The sequence below is a fragment of the Saccopteryx leptura genome, chromosome 1 (assembly GCF_036850995.1).
Source record: "Saccopteryx leptura isolate mSacLep1 chromosome 1, mSacLep1_pri_phased_curated, whole genome shotgun sequence".
Lineage (NCBI taxonomy): Eukaryota > Metazoa > Chordata > Mammalia > Chiroptera > Emballonuridae > Saccopteryx > Saccopteryx leptura.
Genome location: NC_089503.1, coordinates 104,407,887 through 104,417,499, shown reverse-complemented (window position 1 = coordinate 104,417,499; position 9,613 = coordinate 104,407,887). Strand labels below are relative to the sequence as shown.

General features: G+C 45.3%; 1 protein-coding gene across 10 annotated transcripts in view; it reads left to right on the top strand.

Moving 5' to 3' along the window:
• The first annotated feature begins 3,293 nt into the window (after positions 1-3,293).
• The window catches only part of NCAM1 (neural cell adhesion molecule 1), a 333,139-nt gene continuing 326,819 nt past the window's right edge, over positions 3,294-9,613 (top strand). For 2 of the 10 annotated variants that reach the window (XM_066372980.1, XM_066372962.1), the window contains exon 1: positions 3,294-3,692. In XM_066372980.1, coding sequence (XP_066229077.1) covers positions 3,641-3,692 — 52 coding nt within the window. In that variant the 5' untranslated portion in view covers positions 3,294-3,640. The remainder of the gene's footprint in view (positions 3,693-9,613) is intronic. The other 8 variants (XM_066373003.1, XM_066373020.1, XM_066372953.1 and 5 more) reach the window with 7 other exon arrangements.

Genomic DNA, 9,613 nt, shown 5'->3' with positions numbered 1-9,613 from the left:
TTCTTTCTCATTCCTTTACTTCCACCTGCCAGAACAGTTGTCATAACAACTATATATATAAATATATGAGGGGTGGGATTTGAAAGGCACCCCTTCAAGTTATGCAGTGCACAGCCTACACAGAGAAGCAGTGATTTTGTGCTGACACCTGCCTCATTCCTCTGCTTAGAGGTCCCCATTATCATCCAGCAAGATGGATTGATGAGTGTCCACTTATCCTTAACCAGCACCGGGGCCAGCCTCAGCCCCACCACAGAGAAGCACTTAGCAGTCCTTTCTGGGGTCAGCCAGACCTGGGGTATGAGAGACTGAGAGGGAGCTCTGAGGGCTCCCTGGAGACTTCCACTCTAGCTCGTGGTCTGGATATTCTCTCAGGTCCCAACGCTTTCCTGGGCCATGCTCAGCTCTTTGGGCATGTCTCTGTATCTCCAGTTTCTCCTAACCCCAGGTCACTGTCTCTTGCTTTGATCTTAAGCTTCTGTGTTTTCCCAAATGCATCTTGCTTGTGTCACATGTGACATAAAGTTCCTGGGATATCTGTGAGCTCTGGGATCAGGCCAGTGTGCTCCTTTTCAATTCAAACAGGAAAGAAACTCCAAATGTGGGGAAATAGCAGTGAGGGCACTTTAGACTAAGTTCATTTTTCAAGTCGTTTAAATTAGACTATGAGGTTGTGGTGGTGATGAGTGGGGAGTTAGCTACTGATTTAATTTACTTTATAACTTATTGATAAAATTGTCATATTAGAAGAGAAGAAGAAAAAAAAACTTCTCAAGCCTCCTTCCCCTTCAAGCTTGTTTTCTTGTCATTATCACACTACTCTGACATCATCACATTGCTCCTCAAAAGAGTGGTCTAACCCCCTTTTCCTCCCTCCTGGCCAAGTGAACCCTTCATTCCTGGGACAGCGATGTCTTCATTCGCCACCAGTCCTCAGTAAGCCATGCTCTCAGATACCACCAATGGCTCTCCAATGGTCAAATCCAGGAAACTTGCAAATCACCTTATTTGTCCACTTCAAAACTTCCTTCTCCTTTAGAAACAGCCATTATTACTATGTTTCTGTTCTTTATCACTCTGACCGCATTTTCATTATTGCTCTGCCTATTCCTTCTGTCCAGAGCTTCAACACTGATGTCCTCTGAGTCCCCTCTATCTGACTACCTCTTTTCTGCACATCACCACTTGGATGTCCCTCCAACATTTCAGAATTCATGTGTCAAGAAAGAGGGAGAGAGAGAGGAAATTCAGTTATACTGAAGTGAGATAGACTTTCCATAACTGCCTGCATAGAAAAGCTAAAAATAGGGACATTTGGGGAGAAAAATAGTGACAAAAATTTTAAATCCTTCCACAGACATGGGCTATAAGAACAGAGGTTTTCAGAGAAAGGTACATTTCTCACTCTTAGTAAAAGTTAGAAATGAATTATAAAAAAATGTTATAAATATTTTGGATATCCTAAACTTTGCTTTTTTTTCCTTTCCCCGCAGGCCTGTTCTCTATATTCTCTCTGCTCTCAAAGCCTCTTCTTTGGGGAAGAGTCTAATACTTAAGAGTCTGTCTACCTATGTTCATAAGGCTTACTATGGTAATTTTACACATAAGCAGAAGCTCATGTCTGAAGCCAAAGATTGCTTTAATACAGCAACCATTAAAAAAATTACATAATCCAGTGTACCTAGCACAGGCCTAAAACGTAGTAGTGTTCAATAGGTATTTATTGAAAGATGTTCAAATGGCATTAATTATATTATCAAACTTTGGAAACCATCTAAATATTCAACAATGGGAGATCATAACCATTGACACGAAGAAATATTATATAGCTATAAAAAAGTTTTCAAAAATGTTTTTAATGTCCTAGGGAAATGCTTCCAATGAAATGTCAGGGAAATAAACAGGACTCAAATTGCTACTAGGCTGTCAGTTATGAAATCATATGCATGTACAGAAGACTGAGGAAAATCTGCAGATGTCTCCAGAATCTGTGGGATTTGATATTTTAGATCCTTCTTTCTACTTTCCTGTAGTTGTTAATCACTCATAATTGGTATGCAACAAATATAACAAAAGTAAACATCGTGAAAGATTGATTTTTCAAGAAATACTTTTCAGGGGTTGCGGAGGTCAGAAGTCTCGGTGTGCTGGTGCAGCCTGCTTGGCCAGGTCCATGGGGAGGATGCGGGCCTCTCCAGCAACAGAGGGCTGGCTGGCTGGCTGGCCAGCAGTGGATGGATGTTTAAAGAATGGTACAGCTGTGTGAGCCTGCCCTTCAAAGAAAAAGTGAGTACATGGTAGAGTTGATGCATTGGTGCTTGGAAGATGGGCAGCCTTCCCCAGGAGGGCTTTCCTGGGCTGGGTTAATCAGCTCTTCCAGCCTGCGGAATGCTGTGAGCTCCTGACTGTCCCTCACCTTTTGTTTCTTAAACACTCAACCTTGCTCAAGTGCAGAGACATGTTTATTTCCACCCTGCTTCTTCACCCTCCTCTGTTCAAAATACAGCTGTAAGATTAATTGAAACCCTTTGTGCCTGTACCACAGGGATCATCTACAGTAGTATCTTTAAGAATTGAGGCTTGTATGCCCTTGTAAGAAAATATCATTTAACATCGTGCCTATGCCCTAAAACCTACACAAAAGATTTGGTGATCTTCATGAAGGGACCACAGGTTTCAACATTTATAAACAAACATTTTTTCCTTCAGCGCTTTCTGTAAATTCCTTCTAAACCACCTGCGTTTTTGTCTAACTTTAAGTTACTTCCCACCTCTTTCCTCTTTCTTTGGGAAAGCAAACTCCATAGCCAGTATAAACAAACAAACAAACAAAACCCTGCAACACCATCCCTATGCCTCTCCTAATTTCCAATTTCCTGCACTTAAAAAAAGAAAATTAAGTCCTAGCCTTTCCTTGTGTTTCAAAAGTCTTAGGATCTAATGGAGAGATTCGACAACTTTGAAATCCCAATAAAACAAAACTACGATTTTGTTTTGATTATTTGATAGTTCTTAAAAATATCCAGCCTCCTGATATAGGAAGGTTAGATGGCAGGAGGAACCGAGGAGGCGAGGAGAAGTGTGAAACAAAAAAAAAAAAAGAAAAGAAATGAAAAAAAAAAATCCCAGCTCTGTCTGTAAAGCTGAGCGTGAAAGAGCCCCGCCTCCTTCGGCGGCTAATCCAGGCCGCGTTTTGCAGGCGGCCGCATCTGCCTCCCCTGTCTCTCTTTACCTCCTCGATGTTCGGCACTATTTGTGGCCGGCTTGGTGGAAGGACACAGTGAGGTTCTCACCCCCGCCCTCCGCCCCCCGCTCCCATCCCCAGTTCCATCAAAGCGAACCCGGACCAGCGCAAGGATCTCCGAGCTGCGAGTGTGCTGAGGCTGGGACTGTCACTCATTATCCGCTCAGCGCGTGAACGCTGCTCGGCAGTCGCCGGCAGGAAACAATTCTGAAAAAAAAAAAAAAAAAAAAAAAAAAAAAAGAAAAGAAAAGAAAAAGATAATAATAATCGTACTCAGCCTGGCAATTGTCTGTCCCCAAGTCTGTTGCTCTAAAGCCGTCAACACCAGCCGCAAGGAAGGGGGGCGGCACAGTATTCACCGCGGCACGAATATCCCTCCCCGGCCAGCAGATTACAATGCTGCAAACTAAGGATCTCATCTGGACTTTGTTTTTCCTGGGAACTGCAGGTACATTTAAACGATTTTTCTTCTCAATCTGATTTGCTGATTGTCTCCTTTTCCCTACTGCTCTCCTCCCCGCGATGAACCCTGTTATTTCTGGTGGTTTTATGGGGAATGCTAAGGGTGGTTATTTTTCGTGGAACTGGAAAGGAGCGCGTCGCCCTCACTACCCGCCCTAACCCTGCGTTCTCCCGGGCTGCGCTGGACCCGGGCTGCTTCCCCGTGCAGCAGCCAGGACTCGGCGCCCCGCCAACGAGCCCGCCCTTCCCACTCAGTGTGCCCGGGCTCTGGGAGCCGAGCCGCCGGCTCCCGGGGACGCTGCAGCCGCGCAGTGATGGGCAGCGCTCCCTCTCCGAAGGCGGGCGCGTCTCGGCGGTGCAGTCGCACAGGCTCGGATTCCGCTGGGCAGGGTCTTGTCAGCTCGGGCTTCGGGAAGAGTGAACAATAAAGCTGAGCTGGCCGCCCCGATCGTTATTTTCCCAGGTCTGATAAAGTGGGGCTCGCTGCCTTTGCGCCGCCCCTCTGCATTCCCACCCTGGGACCGAATAACGGTTTGCAAAATGGGGCGACATGGGCAGAATCTCGGGGTTGTTGTTGCACCCCCCCCCCCCCATCGATATGACGTTAGTTTTTCATTTGCCACATTGCTGGTTGTTGCAAAGCTTGGTTTCGGCCTGAGCTCGAGAAGAAGGGAGGGTCGAGCTCCGCGTTTTGACAGGAGGAAGTGCAGAGGGGCGGAGGGCGAGGAGGGCGTGATCCAGTCGCCTAGTGTGTGCGCGCGTATGTGCGCGCGTGTGGCCTCACACGCACCGGGACCCCTGTATTGCACGGTGCGAGAGAAGAATGGCAGGTAGCCACCCGAAACGCCTCGCGTCGGTCTCCTTTCTTTGGGCGAGGTTCCTGGTCCTTGCAAAGTGCGAACAATAGGGAACTGGGAGGAAGACAGTAGTGATGACGCTCCTACGGGTGGCGGGGGCCGCGCCGCTGTCCAGCGAACCTCAGGGGCCGGGAAGGTTTTATTGCATTTTCGGTGTTTTCATCCCGGCCTCCTAGGAAGATTCTGGTGTGTGTGCCCACCCTTCCCTACAGCTGCTTCTCCCACCCCACCCCGGGATTTGCTCTTTGGCGCTGATGGACGGGAAGAAGGAAGAAAGGGAGCAGGGACCGCAGAGAGCTAGGTGGGATGGGCGCACATTCTGGCCAGGGGGGCGTGTGCAGGGAAGTGCCCTGGGAAATTCGGGCGAAGGGGGCTGTGTGTCACCGTCGCCAAAGGCCGTTGGCACTGCCCTGAGACGGCCGAGCCCGGCTTGGGGAGCGTGCGGGGCGAGCCCCGGAGCACCCACACGCCTCCTCCCCCGGCGGCAAGGGAGTAGCACTCAGCCACCGCCTTCAGCCTGCTCGGCTGCCTCCCGTGGCGACCAATCAGAATGAGGCTGACTGGGCGGGAAGGCGCGAGAGGCTTTTATTGCGGCGCGGGTGGCGGCCAGGCGCTCCCAGGACGGTCTCCCGGTGTTCCAGGCTATAACGGTCTCGCTTGTCCCCTGCCCCGCTACCCCGCAGTTTACGAGGAAATAAAATGGAGTCTAGGTGGTCACCGGGAGGTTCCCGACCGTTCGCTCGCACGTCTTTACGCTAAATTCGAGCATCCCTCCGGCTGGTGCCAGCACACACATTTGGGCCGCGCCGTTCCGTCCGGAGCGCATCTCCTTGGAGGGCGCGGTAGCAGGGTGCACCCACGCGCGTGCGCGGACCAGCCCGCCGCGGGTCTGAGTGAAGCTGGTGGTGGGGCAGGGTGGGGTGGGGACGGAAGGACCCGGAGGCTAACCCTAGGCCGCTTGTGCTGAGTCCTCGCAGCCGCTCGACTGGAGGCGACCCGCGGCTTGCCTTCTTTCGTAATGCTCATGGGTCACCGTGGCGCGACCTCGCGAAAGTGGTGCTGGTGGTGGTGGCAGGGGGGTGGTGTTCTGGGATCTCCTCCTTTATAGATGAGGAGTGACATTGGGGCCCTAATCTTCAGTAGGCCTAGGGTATTCCCTGGTGAGGCTTTCCATCATAGCCATGGGTGTATCCCTCCGTGTTCAGTCCCCAGGGAGGTGCAGGGGTGCATGCCGGAGGAATCCCAGGTTAGGGTGGTACTCTGCTGAAGCTAGACCTGAAGCAAGGGTGACTTTCTGACCTGTGGTCCCTAGAAGTAAAGTACCCTCATTCCTGATCCAGTGACCAAGAGGATGGGAAGAAGACAGAATGCCAAACACATGCAGGGCTGCTTAACAAAAGAAAGAAGTTGACGATTTACGAAAGAGTAAAAATGGTTATTGTTTCTACCATAGTTTAATTTTTTTTCCAGAATTCCAGCCAAAGGGCCAGTTACACACACACACACACACACACACACACACACGCACACACGCATATTTTTGGCATCAAATGTTATCTCCAAGGACAATGGTCGTTCAGCCTCTTTCCACTCAGTGCATTTGACAATTTAGATATAAGATGTGCTTACTTAATACACCAGTCAGGTCTGCCGCCCCTCTCTTGTTTCGGAGGCTTCTGCTCTTTATGAATAAAGTGAAACGCTGTGGAATGACACCAGTTCTGGATGGTTTGTGGGGAAAAAATTATTTGATTTATCTGGAATGGTTAAGTCATAGATTTCTTTGGTAATTTTACAATCCTCTGCGAATTTAACTTGACAATACTCAAGGATGGGGAAGAATGTTTTTTTTTGACCAAACAGCACCAGAATAATAACAAAGCGTACCTGTGCTACCTTACAGAAGATGGCGAGTCCTATGTATATACATAGAGTATATTATGATGCCACTCACTGCATGAATAAAGACATGTTTCAGCAGAGTTTGCAGTGACAACAGTTATGGTGAGCTGTATTTTTTTGGATGATTTTCATTTTAAGATCAGAAACGTGTTTCTGAACAAAATTTAACCAAATGCAATAAAGCCATATTTAAGAATGTGGGAGCCTGATCAGGTGGTGGTGTAGTGGATAGAGCAATGGACTGGGATATGGAGGACTCAGTTTCAGACACCCCAAGTCGCCTGCTTGAGTGCAGGCTCATCAGGCTTGAGTTGGGGCTCATCAGCTTGAGCACAAGGCCACTGGCTTGAGTGTGGGATCATAGACATGACTCCATGGTCGCTGACTTACGCCCATAGGTCGATAGCTTGAAGCCCAAGGTTGCTGGCTTGGGCCCAAGATCGCTAGCTTAAGCAAGGGGTCACTTGCCCTGCTGTAGGGCCCCCCCTCCTCAAGGCACATATGAGAAAGCAATCAATGAACAATTGAGGAGACTAAGGAGCCACAACGAAGAATTGATGCTTCTCATCTCTCTCCCTTCCTGCTTGTCTGTCCCTATCTGTCTCTCTCGCTGTCTCTGTCACACACACAAAAAAAAGAATGTGGAAAACCTTTCACAACTCTATCCCAAAATGAAAAAGTTAATTTTCTTTCAGCAAAATATTAGTACATATTAAAATATTTAAAGTCACTTATAATTTATTTTAAAATCCAACAGTTAAACAAAAAGAGGATATAATCCAAACATTGTGGAACTGTGCCTGTCATTTACTTAATAATTTTTGAGTTACTCTTCCCACTACAGAAGTTCTAAACATCTACCAGTTGGGCTAAGTGTTCATTAGCCTAAAATTTACATGTTTTCTTAAAGAAGCTTTCCCTTCCTTCCCCCAATACACTGAACCTGTTGATTTCTTTCCAGATACCTTTACCTGGAATCTATTTATTTTTTTTTTTTAAATAATGCTAGACTAGCAGAAAATAGCAAGACATTTCCTTGTTCAATAAAGGAGATTCATTTGAGGCTCTATGCTAATTGAACTAAAGATTTGTTGATTTAACTAGTGACTGTTTCTTGAGCTTGGTAGTTTAAGAATTAAGGTAGTAATTATTTGCAAAAAAATTACAGTGTGGATGTGCTCCTCACTAGGGTTCTTACCCAAAGCAGCACTAAGAGGGAGAAATTAGTCCCAGGTAACCCCCAATTCTAAGAGTTTTGCATAGCGCTTCTCTCTGGAATATATTTATCGTTAAACCTCAGCTGTAATCAAACATGCCGTTTAATACAAGTAATTATATATATATTTCTGTCACAGGAAACAACGTCTTAATTGCTTTTCAAAACAAATAGCACCATTTTGTCATTCAAAAACTAATCTTTAGTTATGACAGATGTTTTTGCTCACCACAGAACTCAGTTTCTTAAATCATAGACAGGCATCTTGTTAACTTTACAGTACTTGAAATACGTGTTTTGAGATTTCTGATTCAACCACTTACTTTTTTAAAAGGTGGTAAAGCCTCTATTTAATATTAGTTTGAGGAATCCCCCCTATTTACCTCTTCAATGTCAAAGACCTGTGGCTGCAGTGGCTGCCGTGACTGCCGTCCAGATTGAAAGTGACTTCAGTCCCACTGACTGACCTCCAAAGATATTTTACAGACAGCCCATTCTGTCTCCGTGTAGAGGAAGTGATTGACTACCTGTTGCTAAAGAACAGTGTGAACTTTCTCTGCCAATATTGGGTAAGTGGTAATGGAAAGCCAGACCAAGGGCCAGGGAGAGACAGAAAGGTACTGCACCTGCCGCTGTTAGTCTTCTGGGAGTGGCTGGCCTGGAGAGAGACAAAGGTATTTAAAAAGGCTCTCCTAAATTATTTCAGTATTGAGTTTTTGAGTATATGAATATTTTATGATGTCAAAATAAATACTTTAATGTAAATTCCATAATTGATAATTTTTTGGTTTAGTCATCTAACACACATATATATAGGCTAAGAAAACTTGGAACTTTAAAAGAAATGGCAACAAATTACAAATGGCATTTTACTAGTTTTAAAAATAGGTTACAAATTAGAAATGAAACCATGAATCAACCTGCTATATAATAACAATGGCTATTGAATTAAAAAAACAATGGCTTTGAATTAAAATAAAGGTTAAAGTTAAGATTTCTTTACTTAAAAAGGAAGAAATAGTAAAATTCACAAGAGAATTTTAGACATTTCTTAAAATACTCTTAAAGCTCAGAACGTGTCTGAGGAATATTGTTAAGAGATGGCCTCTTAGGAAAAGGGGAATGCCCAGAGACCTCTCTGGCTCCTAATGGTTAAGTTTCTATGAGGTCCAGAGTTTTTTAATATAAGAAAATAATGTAGTGAAACTACTATCAATAATACAGCTAGATGTACTTAACTACTGTGGAGCAATAAAATCCAGAAGTCAATCTGAAGGTCACAGGCATGTCACCTGTAGCTCTTTTTGTTATTAGTTCTTAGATGCCAAACCTCAAAATTATTTGTTGATGTAAACTACTTGGCATTGCTAGTGGTGGCCTTTATGCCCTTTCATTTAATAGTGGTGAGTGCCCTCTCTCAGCTGAAGATACTCGTTAAGAAGGAGACTGCCTTTAGGTGTTGGTCTAGGTGCCAAATGGTCACTTTTCAGGTAGTTTCAATGCATTACTCAATTACTTTTAAGACATTCTTAACTATATGTACACAAAGACACTGAGCTAGGGCGTTTTGGTTGGGGACACACTTTTCTCTTCCTGCAGTGTTAATTTAGCTTCCGAGCAATCAGAGACCCGAAGGAGACTACATACACTAAAAGGATAAGCCATGTGGTCTACCTTGTATCTGTGTGTTTTAGAAAAAAAAAGGTGTTTTAATAAACCTATAATGCATTCTTTTTCCCCAAATATATGCAAATATGCTTTTCTTTGAATTCAAAGTTCACACTGCTGATGCGACTCGAAAGGCTTCTTCCATATAACCTGTATTCTGCTCCAGTCTCACTAAGAGTTTTTGATTTGTGGCTGCAAACGCGGGCAACACCTGACCCTGTTTTCTGTTCTGTGTGGTTCTTGAGATAACATATAAAAAGGCTT